General features: G+C 35.4%; 1 protein-coding gene across 1 annotated transcript in view; it reads right to left on the reverse strand.

The window, feature by feature from the left end:
* CD200R1 (CD200 receptor 1) overlaps positions 1-18,208 on the reverse strand; it is a 32,869-nt gene extending 14,661 nt beyond the window's left edge. The window contains exon 1 of the mRNA XM_029213589.1: positions 17,928-18,208. Coding sequence (XP_029069422.1) covers positions 17,928-17,994 — 67 coding nt within the window. The 5' untranslated portion in view covers positions 17,995-18,208. The remainder of the gene's footprint in view (positions 1-17,927) is intronic.
* Positions 18,209-18,632: the final 424 nt, after the last annotated feature.

Consider the following 18,632-nt stretch of genomic DNA (forward strand, 5'->3'; position numbering starts at 1 on the left):
AAAGAGCACATTAAAAGGCAAGTCCATAAAATCAGGATTATAATGGCACATGGATACAAGCATTATGAATGCTGGATATGAATGGGAATAGTTAAGCTAAGGAGGAAGATTTGAGACAATTGCCAAAATTCATGGGCCAAACCCACCACTCCCTCACAAGACTGTAAGCTCCAGGAGGGCAGGGATTTTCATCTATGTTGTTCATTCTTCATCCTCAGTGCTTAAAAGAGTGATTTGCGCAGCTCCCTGGCAGGTGGCTGGCTCAAGGTGGGTTAAAAATAAAGGTCAACAACCCTATAGCAAGCTGGACTAAAGATATGGACAGTTAGTTTACAGAAAAATAAGTATACATGTCTCTTAGTCATTTAGAAAGAAGCACAGCATCATTTATGGTAAAAGAAACTCAAATTAAAACTATGCAGAAATGCCATTTCTCACCAATAAGATCGTCAAAACCCGAAAGTTTGACAACATACTCTGTTTGCACAACTGTAGAGAGATAGGCATGCCAATATACTGCTGGTGGGAATGTAAAATGTTACCGATTCGATAACGGAAAATATGACAGTAAATAGCAAATTTACATATGCATTTTCCTTTTGATGCAGCCATATCACTTCTAAGAATCTATCCCAAAGATATGCAGGCAACAATATGAAAAAATATATATACAGAAGACTCATCATTACAACATTGTAATAGCAAGACTTTTAGAAATAACCCAGATAGCCACCCATAAGGAACTAGTTGTCTAAATTATGGGACATCTACAAAATGAAGTATAATGAAACTCCTAAAAAGAATGAGAGATATCTTTATATTACTATTATGGAGTGATCTCCAGGGCATATTGTTAATGAAAGAAGAGGGACAGATAAAAGTGTATACAGTATCACATTTTGTGATATGCAGCTAAAGTAATGCTTACAGAAAAATTAATAGCTTTAAATATTAATTACAAAATAAAAAATATCTAAAATCCACTTAAAGAAGCTAAAAACAAAAGAGAAAGAAGAAAATAATAAAAGGAAGAGCAGAAATCAACAAAACAGAAAACAAGCAAAATCAAAAGCTGGTTCTTTGGGAGTTCCCTGGTGGTCCTGTGGTTAGGACTCGGTGCTTTCACAACCGGGGGCCGGATTCAGACCGTGGTTGGGGAACTGAGATCCTGCAAGCCATGGCGTGACCAAAAAAAAAAAAAAAAGCTGGTTCTTTGAAAAGTTCTTCAATATTTATAAACCAATAGCCATATTTATCAAGAAAAAAACAGAACACAAATATCAGGAATGAAAGAAGGGACGTTAACATAGATACTACATTCATGAAAAGAATAACAAGCAAATATTAACTATGCTAATCAAATTCAGTAACAGATGAAATGGACAAATTCATTGAAAGACACAGCTTTCAAACCTCATTTGGGATTAAACTGATAATCTGAAGAGCCTTGTACTTATTAAAGAAATTAAATTTGTTGATAAAAATCTTCCCATCAGATTGGCTACACTGACAAATTTAAGCAAACATTTAATAAAGAAGTAATACCAGTTCTACACACAAACCCTCTTCAGAAAACACAGAAGGAGGGAACACTTCCTTACTCATTTTATGAGTGTAGAATACACTGTTCACCAAAACCAGGCTAACACATTACAAATAAGAAGAACGATGGAGCAGTAACCCTTATAAACTTTAAGACACAAAAAATTTTCACAAAATATTAGCAAAGCAAATCTAGCACTTGTAATACAACATGATCATATAAGGTTTCTCTCAAGAATGCATGTTGATTGAATACTCAAAAATCAATGAAATTGACCACATTAACATAATAAGGGAGAAAAAATATGATCATTTCAGCAGATGTAGAAAAAGCGTTTGACAGAACTCACCACTCATTCATGATTATTAAAACTCTAGGAATAGAAATAAACTTCCTCAAACAGTTAAAGAGCATCTATGAAAATCCTATAGCTAACATCATACTAATAATGAAATATTTCCCCTCTAAAATCAAGAACAAAGCAAGAATTTCTGCTCTTACTTCTTTTTAATTTTGTACTACAGTTTCTAGCGATTGCAATAAAGCAAGAGGAAAAAAAGGCATATAGATCAGAAACAGAAACATAAAACTGTCTTTATTTGCAGATGACGTGATTGTTAGAAATCTATAAAACAGCTCCTAGAATTAATTGAAATTAGCAAGGTCATAGTATTAAAATGCTAATAATGTTTTAAAACAATTATATTTTTATATACTAGCAACACATAATTAGAAAATAAAATTTTTACATCAATTCTATTTATAGTAATGCAAAAGAAAAAACTTAGGAATAAATTTAACAAAAGATGCACAAGGCTTTACACTGAAAACTACAAAATATATTACTAAGATAAATTAAAGAATACCTATATAGATGGAGATAGATACCTTGTTCTTGGATGGAAAAACTCAAGGGGTCAACTCTCCTCAAATTGGTCTACAGATTCAACACAGTCTTAACTAAAATCTAGTAGCCTTTTCTGTGAAAATTAAGAAGCTGAAATATTTATGGGAGTGCAAACCTAGAATAGCCAAAGCAACAGTTAATAAGTGAATAAGACTGGGAGACTCATATTACCTAATTTCAAGCTTTACTCTGAAGCTGCACTGATCAAGGCACATTGGCATTGGCTAAAGGATAGGCACATACTTCAATAGAGCGGAATAGAGAGTCTGGAAATAAACCCACACATTTGTGGTCTATTGATTATCACCAAAAATGTTAAGGCAATTTAAAAGGAAAAGAAAAGTCTTTTATACAACAGATGGTGGAACAGCTAGATATCCGTATGTAAGACGAAAAAAAAATTTAACCACTACTTAATAACATATACAAAAAATTACCTTAAATTTGATTATTGACTTAAATGTAAAAAGCTGAGACTGTAATACTTCTAGAAGAAAACATAGGAGATAATCTCTGTGACTTTGGCATATACCAAGATTTCTTATAATACAAAATAACAAACCATGAAATAAAATTTGATAAACTGGACATTATCAAAATTTTAAACTTTTGGTCTTTGAAAAAGAACATTAAGAAAATGAAAAGGGAAACCACAGATTAGGAGAAAGCATTTATAATACATGTATTTAACAAAAGACTGCTATGTAGAATATGTGAAGAACTTTTACAATTCAATAATTTTAAAAATCGATATTAAAAAACAGGCAAATGACTTGAACAGACACTTCACCAATAATATATTCAAATTGCCAATAAATACAGAAAAAGATGTTCAACATTAGTAATCGTAGAGGAAATACAGACTTAAATCACAGTGAGATAATGATTACACACCTATAAGTATGGCTAAAGTTAAAAAGACTGATAATATATATTGGCAAGAATGTGAAGCAATTGGAACTCTCACACATTATAAATGGGAATGTAAAAAAGTATAACTGCACTAGAAAATTTCTGGCAGTTTTTTCAAAAGTCAAACATATGCCCATTTATAACCTCACCATTCCAATCCTAAGTATTTACCCAGGAGAAATAAAAACATATGTCCACACAAAGACTTGTGCATGAATGTTCATAGCAGCTTTATTCACAAATAACCAGAAGCTAGAAACAACCCAAATGCCAGTCAGCAAATAGATAAATTAGTTATCCATACAATGGGATACTATTCAGCAATGAAAAGGAATACACACAACATTGATGAATCTCAAAATCATTCCCTTGAGTGAAATAAGGCAGACACAAAAGAGTACACTACACACTACACAAAAGAGTACTACTAATGTAAAATGCTAACTAATTTATGGTGACAAACGGCAGATCAGTGGTTGCCTGAAGATATGGGAATGAAGACAAGGATGGACTACCAATATACAGGAGGAATATTTTGGGAATGATAGAAATGTTTTGTATCTTGTTTGCGATGATGATCACAGATATATACAACTGTCAAACCTCATCATAATGTACCTTTTAAATGGACGCAGTTAATTGTACATAAATTATCCCTAGATTTAATTTAAAATAATATCAGAAACATCAGGTTATAACATACATAATATTAGAACATGCTTCTACACAAATAAACGAAAAAGAAAATACAAATGAAAAACCTTGGCACTGAAAATACTGTTTAAAAAAAACCCTTTTCCACCTAAGTCAAAATCATCAGTAGAAGTAAGATGTTTTGTGATTTGACTACTAATGAAACCTCTTAGTCACTTTGAGCACTCACTTTGAGTTTTCTTTCCCAAATCGTCCTTGTCATATGCCTGAGCAAGCATATACCACCCACACAGTAGACACTGTATAGGCATTGACTGTGCAAACCCATACTCCAAAGGCTTCCTCCAGTGAGTGAAAAAGGCTCTCAGAAACAGCACGTGGTTTTTTTGCGCTACTTAACAGTTTTTATCTATTGTAAAATCCTGTGCTCTGCTGGGCTCTACTGACTAAAAAAGTTAGAGATAGACATTTCTGATAATTTCACCATTCTCGATAAAAACCTCTGATTCAGTAACTGTTATTAACCAAAATAGAACATGGATTATGCCATACTTAAATAGTCAGCATAGTGCCTTAGATTATTATTTCTAATGTATGAAGACGGAAAACAAAAAATTAAAGATTTTTCTGCCTTTTCATTCATTGGCAAGGTTTTGGGAGAATACAAACAAGCAGTAAGGAGTCTGATCAAATGAATTTTAAGCTAAAAGAATTCTAAAATTGAAGCAAAACTGTAGCTTAAAGTATCTGGCTATGCTCTAATGAAATTACCATATAGCTGTAAAAGAGAATAATGTAGAATAGCTTTATTTTTACATTTCTTCTGATATTTCTCTCCAAAACTTGAGGCTTCTATGCTAGTATTGAACTAATTAAAAGTCATTCTTATTGCTTATTATGGTCTTTGCATCTTGTCATCTTTGTTGTTATTTAACATTTAATGAACTTACTATCAACTCTTTTAGAAAAGGAACATAGAATACAAATATATTGAATATATTTCAATACACTGAAATCTGTGGGAATATTCTGATATTTTACACAAGGAAAATATTTGGTGTTTCAAGCTCTCAGACTTCAAAACTCTGCAAGTTATCATAATAAATACAGAACTGGACGATTTTGGATTAAGCAATGGCAGGAAAATATGAGGGATATGAGTTTTACTTCTTACTCTGCTTCTTCCCTGAATCATTATAAATAATTAAATGAATTTATTTACTCTAGTTCTCTCCTCTGCAAAACACAGACTGTCATCCTTACTTAATAAGTAAGGAATAACTAGTGAAAGGTATCCAATGAACATTACAAACTGAGGTTTTAAACCCAGTAAAAAGGAAACCGTACATCTCTCCTACAGATTCAAGTTTCATTTAAAATAAATGCAACTCTGAGACTGAGATCTTAATCACACAAAGAATATTAAAATTACATTGCCAGAAGAACATTATTTAGCTATACTGAGCACATAACTTTTTCTAATCACCAGTATAGTTAAGTAAATACAGTATAGAAAACTTTACTATAACTTTTTGGCTCCAGAAAGCTTAAAATATCAAGCTTAACATTTTAGTTAGTATGTTTGTACTGTGTTATATAAAACTGCATATTGTGGATATAGGTTAGACATAAAAGTATTATTTCCCAACAGTTTTTAGAGTTATGAATGGATTCAAGCAAGAAGAGACATTGAATTGTTTTCTTCAGAGGTCCTGAAAATAAGATGAATTGTCATCCAAATAGTCTAATTCTATTTCTGCTTCTAATGCAATGATTTTCATGTTGGGAACTAGTGGAAGTCCACGATAATTGGCCAGAAAATCCATAAACTTTGTAACTTTGGGGGAAGGGATCCTAATTTACAATTTTTTTTCCTGATATATAATTTAAAAGAACTCTCACCCCTGTAAGAATAATTGAAAGCATAGCCAATTTCCCCCCCAATTTTATTTTCTAAATAGCAAACAGGAATGGTTGGAATAACAGACTCATGTGATCTTTTTCTCTACTAAAGCTACCTGAAAAGTAATGCACTAATTTTACAAGAAATTTTGGAAGAAAGGAAATAGGTTTTTTTCTGCCTTCTTTCACTAGTGTTCATTGAGATGGTATCTTAGTGACCACCTATCACATATATAAGAGCTTTTGGACTGGTGGATGGAAGCTGGAAGCTGCATTAATAATATTTATTTATTCAGTTACAATAGCTAGGCACTCAATAAATGCCCATTTATCATGGAGCTTTCAATCTAATGGGGACAATACACATTAACCAAATAATCAAATAATTATGTGAAATTGCAATAGCAATAAATGAAAAGTACATAAAATGTACCTGAGTAACTTATCCTAGTACTGAGGCATGGTAGGCAGCCTCTAAGATGGCGCCTACTGTTCCCTCTTCCTGGTATTCGTGTCTTTGTAAAATCCCCTTCTCTTGAGTGTGGGCTGGATTTACTAACTCACTTCTAACAAATAGAATACAGCAGAAGTGATAGAATGTCACTGCCAAGATTAAGTTATAAAGAGACTGTGGCTTCTGTCCTGGTGTTTTCTCTCTCACTCACTGCTGGCTCACTGTGAGAATATAAATATTGGTTGGGGGGTAATTTATTATGCAGCGATAGGTGATTAATACATGGCCCAATGAACAAGAAGCTGATAATAAGAAAGATAATGAGAGGAGAATATTCCAAATAAAAGTAATTTTATGTGCAGAGAACATGTATCTGGAGGGAATATACTAGGATCTGAAGAAAGACCAGGGCTAAAAAAAAGATAGTTTCAGCTTTTGCTATAAATCTAGTCTCCCATAATGATTTCAGGATTTTTTCCCTGAGACAAATGTATTTTCCTACGGAAAGAGAAGAGAAAAAAAAAAAAAATGTTTGCCATTTTGGCAATATAAAATGAAACATGCCTTTTAAAATTAAAACTATCTCCTTCATCTGTCTCATAGCTTAATATTTCAATTAACATGATCCTTGCCTCCAAAAAGGAAAGAAACTGAAATGTTAAATAAGAAATTTTTTATTTTAAGTCATATTTGTTCAGAATTTTTCCGGGGGAAAAAAAACTATTTTGCAAACATCTGAAACTTTATGATAAAAATTAGTTATATTAATGAACAGCAGCTACATACTTAAATATAGTTAAATCTCAAACATAATATTGAGTAAATAAATGTAGTTATAAAATAATATACATAGTATGATTCCATTTATGCACAATACCAAAAAAAAAAGGCAAAATAAATTTTATTGTTAGGGACTACATATGTACATGGTAAAATGTAAAAAAAAAAACAGGGAATGATTATACACCAAAGAGAATGATTATCCCAAAAGATAATGGCTACCTTTAGAGCAAAGTTTGGGAGCTATAATTGAGGAAGAATTGGCAACAGTCTATGTCTTAATTTACATAGATATTCACTGTATAATTGTTCTTTAAAATGCACATATATCATACTCTGCAATATATATTATATATGTCACTATACAAGAAAATTAAAATAAGTACAAAGAAACACAAGAATACTTACTTTTTTTAACATAATAATGTCAACAATTGATCCTGGTATCACAACATATATTTCGCGTTCTTACAGTGTGAAAGTGATTTATGTTTTAAAATACATTAATTTAGTAGCAGACAACACCTAATTAGGTGTTCAGTAAACAAAATATTGGGTAAAAACCCAAAGTTTTAGCAGAGACAAAAATAGAAAAAAAACACCAAAATTAGAGTAAGAAAATCAACTAACATTTTGGCTCTTCCATTTATTACCTCTGTAATTTTGCACAGATTACTCTCTGAACCTCAGCTGCTTTATCTACACATATGGGAATTTAGTATCTGATAACAGTGGTCATTTAAATTCGTAAGGGGAAGGATGATTATTTATATCACTGATAAATGATACTAGGAGAACTAATTAGCCATTTGGAAAAGAAACATGGATAGGATACAATGATAATAAAAACCATATTTCTGGGAATAATTTTTGTGTGTGTGACAGTAGTCACAAAGTCTGCATCATTTTATTAGGACACAGTATTAATGAAAGCCATATTGTTGGGCTAATTTTTTTGAGGCAGTTACCATCGCATAGTCCAAAACTAGTTAATGAAGACAGATTTGTTCCCTAGCTCATGGAAGATGTTGTACAAATGTGTATCAGTGATCACAAGGGTCAGTGTGTTCAGTGGACAGATCATGAATATATATGCGTATCAAATATACAAAGATACAGACATACCTCCTTTTACTGTGCTTCACTTTACTAAGAGTTTTACAAATTGAAGTTTTGTGGCAACCCTGTGTTGTCAGATGATGGTTAACATTTTTTAGTAATAACGTTTTTAAATTAAGGCATGTACATTGTTTTTTAGACATAATGTTATTGCACACTTAATAGACTACAGTATAGTGTAGACATAGCTTTTATATGCACTGGGAAACCAAAAAGTTTGTATGACTCACTTTATTGCAATATTCACTTTATTGTGGTGGTCTGGAACTGAACCCACAATATCTCCAAGGTATGCCTTATGTTCTAGGATATTAATTCCAGCATAGTTTTTAATTCCAAGAAAAAAAAAACTGGAAACAACCAAAAAGTCTGTCTGTAGGGGCCAACTAAATAAGTTATAAAATAATATCTATGAAAGAGCTTTGGAAACTGCAAAATAATTATTGATACGATTTTTTTTAATGTTTGTAAAATTCAGACACAGTATTAAGTGTTTTATATATATCATTTAGCTTAATCCTCACAGCAACCCCAGACACTATCTCAGGGTTTTTGGGTAAAATCTCCCAATTTAAAAATATTGGCAACAAATTCAAATTTTTAAAAATATTACATGAACCAGTCAAAAATCTCTTCAAGCCAGATCCAGCCCATGGACTGCCAAATTGCTGTCTGTTGTGGAAATTAGAGAAGAGGCCACAACCAGAGTCTTGAAAACATTTAAAATTAGGGATCTGTTGGAGGAAGTGAAGTTAGCAGAAATGATGAGGAAAAGTAGAAAGTAAATTCAGTGTCTTGAAGCCAGGGAAAGAGATTTCAAGACAGAAATACTCAAGGTCAAATCGTGTATGAAAAGTCTTAAAGTAAGGACTAAGAGGCTTTATGGTTTGCTAACGAGGTCATCAGAGACATTTAGGAGCTGTAAGAAAGTAGTGTTATAGTACAGAGGGAGGGGTAGAACAGATTGCAAGGGGCCAAGCAGAAGCAATTGTCAACAAATGTAGACTTGCTCTTTCAAGAAGTTTGACCTTGAAGGTATGGGAGATATGGGAGAATGGGACAGTGGCTTTATCCTTTCATGTCCAACCTGAAAGAGAGATATGGGGCAATATCTGGAACTATGAGGACTGAGAGGGTATTTAAGAAGAGAGGAGAGCATAGCATATTTGTAGACAGAAAGAGGGAGCACTAGAAGTTACAAGAATGAAGGAGGCTAACTGGTAAAGCAGGATCCTAAAGGTAGTGGGAGGAGATGAGACAAACGCAAAGTGGAGGCTTGCTTTTGAAGACTGACACTTGGTTTCCGAGAGAGAAGCATAAAGGGCAAGAGTGGTTACAGATACAAGAGACATTTTGAGGAAGTTTAGGTTGACAGACGTTTTCTGAGTATACGTACTCAGCTTCAGGTAGCTGTGCAGAGCTCTGGGGATGGTAGAATGAATAAGGCAAGGCGTTGGCCCTCAGAAGCCTTATCATTTGTGGAAGTTAAAGTCCACATTGGGTGATGGGTAAATCTGAAGGTGAGCAGAATCTGATCTATAGCAGCCTGTCGATCTGGGACAACAGGGATAGTTTGGGTAATGAAGAAAGACCTGAAACAGTGTTCTTAATCCTAGCTCCCATCAGAATAGCCTGCAAAGATTTGTGAAAGTCCAGATGCCCTGAAAGGTCTGATTAAGTAGGCTTAGGATGCCATCACTGTATCTTTAATATTTTAGGCCCTGCGGGTGACTCTGTCCGGCAACTAGCTTAAAATTACTGGCTTAGAACAACCTCTGGGTAACATGTAGGAGAGAGCCAATAAAAGGCAGATAGAATGATATTTTGGAGAATTAAAACAACTAGATTTAATCATTTTGAATCTACCACTATTTGCTACTTGAACATTTTTTCAAAAATTGTCAATACCACAAAAATAAATCCTATAACCAGATACTCCCATATTACGTAATAGATAAATTGTAGGGAAAGATGGCATAGTATTTCATGGTAAAGTAACAAAATGGCAAGGACAAAGAAAAGAAATCACTAAACAATTGAAAACTGCATATGCGAACACCCTGTTTGGGAAAATATCTTTACCGGATCACTGACTGTTCTCCAATGACACAGTTTGAACACACTCAGGCTCCCCCTATGTTGATAGAAAATTAACATAGAATTAGCGGTCTAAGCCCACAGTCTCAGTTTCCCCCCCACCCACTCCATCCTCTATGTCAGCAATTTGTGGCTCTTATACCCTTCCATTCAAACCACAATTTTGAAGGTCACCAGGCCCTTTACAGTCAAACTTGAGACCTTTCTTCAGTGCTTATGTTCCTGAGTTGCTTGGCATACTTTGATGCTATTATTTTCCTCTCCCTCTAAAACCCCTTCCTTCACCTCTACCAGTACCCTGTGCTTCTCTCTATCTGTCTCCTCATTTGCAAGCCTGCCTGTCTCCTCAGGCACCTTAATAAAGGTATTGCCCCAAGTCTCGCCTGCTCCTCTCTGCCTTTACACCTTCTCTCACCATCCTTTCCCACCTCCAGAATTTGAATTGGGCCTCGACACAGTTGCTTTCTCCTTGTTTTACCACTTCAGTCACAGTTTAGCTCCCTCTGCCCTCGTACAGGCTGTTTGACTCTCTGGAATGTTCATCCCCTCAACCCTCCTTGCCTAGCTATTTTCTGCTCATCTTCATCTTAAACCTCACTTCCACAGGGCAGTCTTCCCTGACCCTCAGACCAGATCAGACTTACCAATTACACATTTCCATGCCACCCTATACTTCTCTTTACACATTTCATATTGTTTAATTATTTGCGATGATTTAGTTAATATCTACCTTTCTTACCAGATTCTAAGGTCCATGGGAGCAGGATCAATGTCTGTCTTATTCAGGTATCTGCAGCATGAAGCATAGTGTCTGACACATGGCAGACACCCACTTACTTATTGACTGACAGAAAAACTAGCCCACATGCTAGCCTTGACTTATTTTTCCTAAACAAAAATCTCAACCCTTAAGCTGCTATTTCTCTTCACTTGAATGCTTGCTGTTACTTCAAGTACATCACATCTAAAAAACCATAGATTCTCCCACATATACTTGCCACATCCACTTTCCCCTCTATTTTTTGGTGCTATGGAGGATTTCCAAGCTCAGCTCATCCACTAAAAAGTTGGGTAATGTCTTTAGTCACTCCTTAAACATTTCTGAGCTTTATTTGCCCATGTATAAAATGAAAGAATTTAATTTGAAAGTTTCTAAAATCCTTCCTGTCTGAAAACTCAATACTTCTCAATAGTGTCATGCATCTCCTTTATTTCACAAATGAGGAAATTACTGTTTAAAGGGGGGGCAAGTAATTTCTTAAAGATGACATAGCTAGCGGTTAGAATTATATCTCGTGACGGATCTTTAAGTCCAATACAGAGATATATAAGAATCTAGAAAATGAGGGAAAGGGGAGTGAGATTTTCTTGAGAAAAATGAAAAGCACCAAAATAGTCAAGGCATGGATGAAATTTAGAAAACAAAAAGGCATTTAATAATACAATACATTCGATCTAAATGTCCAAGATAATACAACCAACCAAATCAATATCACTTGGTAAAAACACAATGATATTAAAAAGACAGAGATTTGAAGAAAGTTCTACTTCGTTTATGGACAAGTAAGCTTCCACACATAACAACCACAAATTCTGGACAAAATAGAAAAACAACTATTTGAAGCCACTGGCAAGTAGAAAAAGCAAGAAGATTCTTGAGAAGTATCAATCCTTGAAAGAAAGAAAGTTTCCCATATCTACCACTTCTAGTCCCAGGAAAGGCTGCAGTTGGCATGACACTGGACAGCTAAAACTCTAATAGAAAACCCACAGTTCTCTGAAGAACAAGAAGATAAATTTCAGGGCAACCTTGGTCTCTTGAAATTGAGAGAGGCAGAGAGCTAGAGTTCTAAATTCTGTGTATAAACTGTACCCACCTCTCTGGCTGACCCCAAGCCCCACATGGCAGGGCACACTTGAAGCCAACTAGCTAAAGGTAAAAGCACCGAGATTTAAAATACTGTCCAAGAGATCAGACTTCCCTGGTGGCCCAGTGGGCAGGGCTCTATGCTCCAATGCAGGGGGCCCGGGTTCAAAGCCTGGTCAGGGAACTAGATCCTGCATGCATGCCACAACTAAGATTTCACATGCTGCAGCTAAAAGTTCACATGCCGCAACTAAGAAGTCCACGTGCCACAACAAACATCCCGTGTGCCACAACTAAGACCTGGTGCAGCCTAAATAAATAAATTTTTTTTAAAAAAATAATGAAATAAAATACTGTCCGAGAGAGTTTTTAGTTTGAGTTCCACCAAGGTAAATGTTTTCTGGGGAAAAAAAATCAACAAAGTAATATAACAGAATATAGCCTCTAAGATGTAATATTCACAATCTAAACAAAATTACTCACCCTACAGAGAACCAGGGAAATGTGGCCCATTCTTAGAAGAAAAAAAATACATTAAAGGGAAATCAACCTCAAATTGACACAGATACTGCAATTATCAGGAAAGGACCATAAAGTAAATATTAAGCTATGCTCAGTGATATAAAAGAAAATAGACTCACAATGAATGAAAAAACAAAAAGTCTCAACAGAATGAAAAGAGACAAGTTACAAAATAAATGGAAATTCTAAAATTGAAAAATACAATATCTGAAATAAAATATTCAGTGGATGGCCTTAAGAGAAGTGAGAGAGGAAATTGTTAGCAAACTTAAAAATATATCAATAGAAGTTATCCAACCTGAAGAGCAGAGAGAAAAAAAAAACTGAAAAAAACAACCTATAATAGCTATAGGGACCTGCAATGAAGTAGCTTAGAAAGTTGATAGATAAAATATTTGAAGAAAACAGTGATTAAAAATTTCCCTGGGGCTTCCCTGGTGGCGCAGTGGTTGAGAGTCCGCCTGCCGATGCAGAGGACACGGGTTCGTGCCCCGGTCCGGGAAGATCCCACATGCCGCGGAGCGGCTGGGCCCGTGAGCCATGGCCGCTGAGCCTGCGCGTCCGGAGCCTGTGCTCCGCAACAGGAGAGGCCACAACAGTGAGAGGCCCGTGTACCGCAAAAAAAAAAAGAAAAAAGAAAAATTTCCCTGAATTTGCTGAAAAGCATAAATTTACAGATTCAAGAATCTCAGTAATCCTCAAGCAGGAAAATATGAAAATAACTATACATAGACACATTATATGTGGTGAAACTGACAATAAGGAGAAGATCTTTAAAGCGGCCAGAAAAAAAATGACTCATTATAGTCAGAGGAACAATGTTTTGAGTCTGCCAGCTTCTCATCAGAAATAGTGAAACAACATTTTTAAAGTGCTGAAAGAAAAAAAGGTCAACCAGAATTCTACATCCAGCAAAAATATGCAAGAATAAATATGCAAGAATGAAGCATATTCAGATAAAATGAAACTAAGAGAACTCCTCACCAGCAGAACTACACTACTAGTGATGATAATAGAAATTATTTAGGTTGAAGGGAAATAACACCAGACAGAAACTCAGAAATTCAGGAAGGAATGAAGAGCCCTGGAAATGGCAGCTATGATGGAGATAGTATGTGTACCCGAATCCTATTCGAGGAATGAGTTTCTGCTCCTGCTGCTATAGGAGCACTGTCAGCAGCCAGCCTTCAGTTCTCAGCATCTTCGGAGATCACCTCAGTTATCTCACGCACAGTCAGACTTTTCCCAGGGCAGCCCACATCCGTTGACTAATTTGGAGGTATAAAGCCCCAGCCATTTTGATTCAATGCAGAGTCTCTCTGGAGCCACTGTAACTCTAGAGACCCCCGTGAGGGGTCAGATGAGGGTCATGGTTAAGATTGCTGATGGACTTCTCCCTCTGCTCCCTTGTCCTACTTTCCAGCTGTTTCTTCCAAGGGTCCTCGCTAATAAACATTCTCTGCTCAAAACTCAACTTTTAATGTTTATAACTATAAAAAAAAAAGTAATGGTTTGATTCTTAGGAGCAATTAGCATCACACAGTCCAAAGTCATTTCATAACCACAGATCTGCTCCCTAATCCCATTTAGGAATTATCAAATGTGTGTTGGTGACAACAAGGGGGAAGAGGCAAAAGTATATATTAAAAGTTACTATATTTTAATCACTATTCAGATACAACATAAAACCAAATGAAAACTGAATTATCTTATTAACTAGCACCATTAACTGAAATACTCATGACTTTTTTGGGAGGGAATTTATCTACTGTGGAACTCTCATTTGTTCCCATTTCCTTATTTCTATCCTCAACCTATTAGCGTCCTTACATCCAACTTCTCATCTTACTCTGAAATTTCAGAAGAGTGTCTGTTCTCTTATTTAAAGTGAAGCATTCCATTTATATGGCAGATTGTCTCCCTTCCCATCTCTTCTCAGATCTTACTCTCTGTTATAGAGAGGAAGTATCACTCCTAGGACCCAAATCCAAAAATCTCTAGAGTTTATTCTATTATTTTTATCTCTTCATGTGTACTCTCTTTGTGGGATCCTCCATCCACAAATTCTGGATGTGCTATACTTCCAAGTACTCATAGGGATTTTCATCCTATGTGTTTACCCTCTCTATACTGAATTTAACATCTTCCTCCACAAAGAAACTTCCCTTCTCAGCTGCCAATGCCTCTCAGTAATGTCATGGGCCTTCCTAAAATGTAAACTCAAGGGTAGGAGCTCTTGCCCCTGCTTCAAAATAAAGCTTTACCAAGTGCCACTCCCACTCAGTGAGATACCGATGCCACATTTTTCTCCAAAATATTGTTTTATTATATTATTTTCCTGACTAGTGTACAGTATCCAAGTTTCTTTGTTTAGAGATCAAGGACCCCTGAAATTCAGCCTTATTTCCTGCAGTCATATAACAAACAATCTCTGATCCATCAAGCTAAGAGTTCTTTTTCTCCCTGAACAACTTTGCCTTTGACCATGCTACACGTCTCCTCCTCCCACTTTCTATCTCTGCCTTTCTGCATCTATCCAAACCTATCATTCAAGACCCATCTCTTCCATAAAGGCTTCAATAAGTCCAACCCACCGTAATTTCTCCTATCTTTGGATTTTTACTAGATTCATACACAATTTCAAGACTGAATGATTGAAAATGTTCTCCGTTTGTTTCGTCTTAGCTTGATCTCTCTAATTTAGATTGCTAACAATTTTTAGGCCCTATTCCCCACCCCACCCCCACACACACAGACACACACTCTATATACAAGACTCTATATAAAGACTTTTGGTTCATTTATTAATTGTTTAAGCATGGATGTTTAGAGGAAACCACACCTAAAAATTACTATAATGTGTAAATTCACAGCTATCACAAATTAGAAAAGGAAGAGAAGACTGAAATTAATGAGGACAAACACCTTCTTTTTCTCAATCGCTTTTAATCTCTTTTTCGGTTTTTTGCAAACCTGCTGAAGCTACCAAACAGCCCTGCCTTGATTTTTATCTCCTCTTCTTGTTACTGCCTGCCCCCTACTGGGAGATAATAACAAATGGTCAAAATTAGCCCAAAGAAGAAAAAAGGTGGAGGATTCCTTTTCAGTAACTCATAATCTCAATATCTGTGAGATTATATATCGTTATAAAAGATAGAATCTTTTATAAAAGATTTTGATGGGGACGTCAAAATATAATTTGAACACAAGAAAAAAATCTAGAAGACAATAGAATAAAGTAAAAAAGAAATGGTGTGGGGTAAAGGGAGTTGGAGGGAAGGGGACTAGACACAGGGTTGGAGAGCTTTACTCTGCAGTGGATGATTAGCATTGTTTTTATTTTTCCCTCTCAGGTATTTTCTTAATAAATCTTGCCTATCAACTTTGTCTATCAACTACCACACTGCTTGAATTTATAAGCAAGTAAGTAAAAAAAAAGTAAGTGGATTTTTTAAAATAGTATGTTGTTTACAGTGAAGTCATTAGCTCTCTTTCTCCTTTGTGAGTTTGTCTTTTATAATAAAGTGAGTTATTTCTGTTTGGCAGCATTAATAACAAAATATTAGTGATAAAGTTATAAACTCATGCCCCAAGTGCTTTGCGTATCATTATTCTGAATTATTTCATGGTGAATTTATCATGCGAAATCACTGCACATAAAGTAATTTGCTTTTCCATATCTTTATCCTAAACATTCTGATAACATTATAATTATAGAAGCACAGACTTCAGAGATTTGATATTTGTAGTGTCGCGTAGTTGTGGTTAGAAATAGTTTTAAAATCCAAACCTTTAAAGCATTAAATTCAAAATTATTGATTATGTTTTAATCTTGATCTTTTTTCTTTTACCCAAAAGTCATAGTGCAACTTGACATAAATAGCTCATTGCCTAGCTGACATTCCCTGCCAAGTTGGGTCCTGCACAGGTTTCTTTAAGAACTTTCTACAACAAGACCTCAACTATTGAAAGATTCAGATCAATTGATTTTTTTTTAAGTGAGTAAATACTCCATTCAGTTTATAACTAAGTATTGGCTTAGTGGCAGTTGTTAGCGAAAAGCATAATGACTAAGTATTGAGGAAAATTGCCTATTCAAATGTTTAGTGATGCTTACAGATGTATATTATTACTGGGTATGACTGTCATATACTAGTAGTGTAACCTTGGACAAATCATTTCACCTCTCTATGCCTCAGTTTCTACCTTTGTAAGATGGAGAAATGTCTTCTGTGCCTGCTTCACTGGTTGCTGTGCAGAGCAGAGGAGAAAAAGTATGTGAAAATGCTCCATAGAAAAGTACAGTAATACAGTATAGTTACTTCACATGTGCTCACCAGTAAGATTAACATGCAGAAAAACAGATGTTTTGCTGGAAGATAGTATTTTAAAGTCATTTATATGAGAAAAAATACTTTTCTTCCTTCAATTACCAAACTATAAAATTTAAAACCAAATGTTTCCTTGCAGCTGCTTCCACCTACTACAAGTGAAACCTGAAAACTCCCTCCCACTCCTACCAACCCTCTATAGTGAAACCCGGACAGCCCCTCAATAGCCCCAAGTTCTCCACAACCCCTGCAGGAACCTAGATGTTGAAGAACGTGTCTTCTAACCCAGAAACTGTCTCTGACAGCCCACACATGTTAAAGATAAATACAGACCTACATCACAGACGCACCACCAAACATCGGAACGTATTATATTTTTAAAAGTGCCTGGTCATCGAAAGTGACAAGAAAGCAGTAAACTTTCCTAATTTATACTGTTAACAATATGGACATAAATAGGTTGGGATTATTATTTAAGTTTTTTAAGAGGGGGAGACGAAAATAGCGCCACTTTTTTCAGGTGACTTGGATTGCTACTAGAAATTAATTTGTTCTGTCTCGCTCAAAAAAGGGGGAGGGGGAATAAGGAAATGGGCAGTGGGGCAAATTACAGAGATATGTAGAGTGTAGTAGGACACAAAATAAAATAAGTAAGACAAAGAGGAAAATAAGAATATTAAAGTGAAGTAAATTTAGATGGAAACCCCATCCGCCATATCTCAGATTGCATTTATCATGCTCTGCTCCATAAAAAAGGCAAAGAAAGCTCAGGAAAAGCTTAGACCAGGTTTCTCACCAGTCATTCTCCTGTCACTCTCCCAAAGAGAATTCAAACCCACCTGCAACTAAGAAGAGAGTCAAAATCAGTAGTAGCTGAAGATCAGAAGTTATCCAAGTGCAGGGCATTTCTGTTTTCTTATTCTCTGCCCTTCACTCAGCACTGTTCCTCCACACAGGTGTAAAAGGAGCTATGGACATGGTGAGGCTCTCTCTCGTCCACTTCTCCGTGCTGGATCCTCTTAGCCCATTAGCAGCACGACGACACTTCTTTCCTCATAGCCCCTTCCGTCAACTCTATGTGTTTCAGCCTGATTAGTAACTTGGAACAGAAGAAACTTCTCTGGAACTTGACACAGCAATAGATTTCCTGTATGAAGCACTGAAGCAAAGACGGAGGAAGTGGATTGATTGAGTTATCTTTCAGCTCATTGGTCCTCTTCTCACTTCTGCTGTACACAGATAAACTTTAGAGTAAGGCATTGAACGTGCCCAAGATAAACTGATTTGTCTAAATTTGGTTTAGAAAGCAAAACAGGATATTTCTCTATATTTGACCCATCCTGTAAATTTCCCAGTCATCATAACTTTTAGCAGTTACCTCCAGTTTGAAGAGGTGTACAGCCTCAGTAATCAAGTTTAGAATAAAAGATTTTCCCTTGAAAATTCTTATGTGGTTACTGTCTATAATGGGAGTCACATACAACTCTAGAAGCATCATAAGTGTATTACTACTGTAATAAATTACCACACACTGAGTGGCTTAA

This window comes from Monodon monoceros, unplaced genomic scaffold, assembly GCF_005190385.1.
Source record: "Monodon monoceros isolate NGI ecotype Baffin Bay Population unplaced genomic scaffold, NGI_Narwhal_1 Super_Scaffold_11, whole genome shotgun sequence".
NCBI classification, from domain to species: domain Eukaryota; kingdom Metazoa; phylum Chordata; class Mammalia; order Artiodactyla; family Monodontidae; genus Monodon; species Monodon monoceros.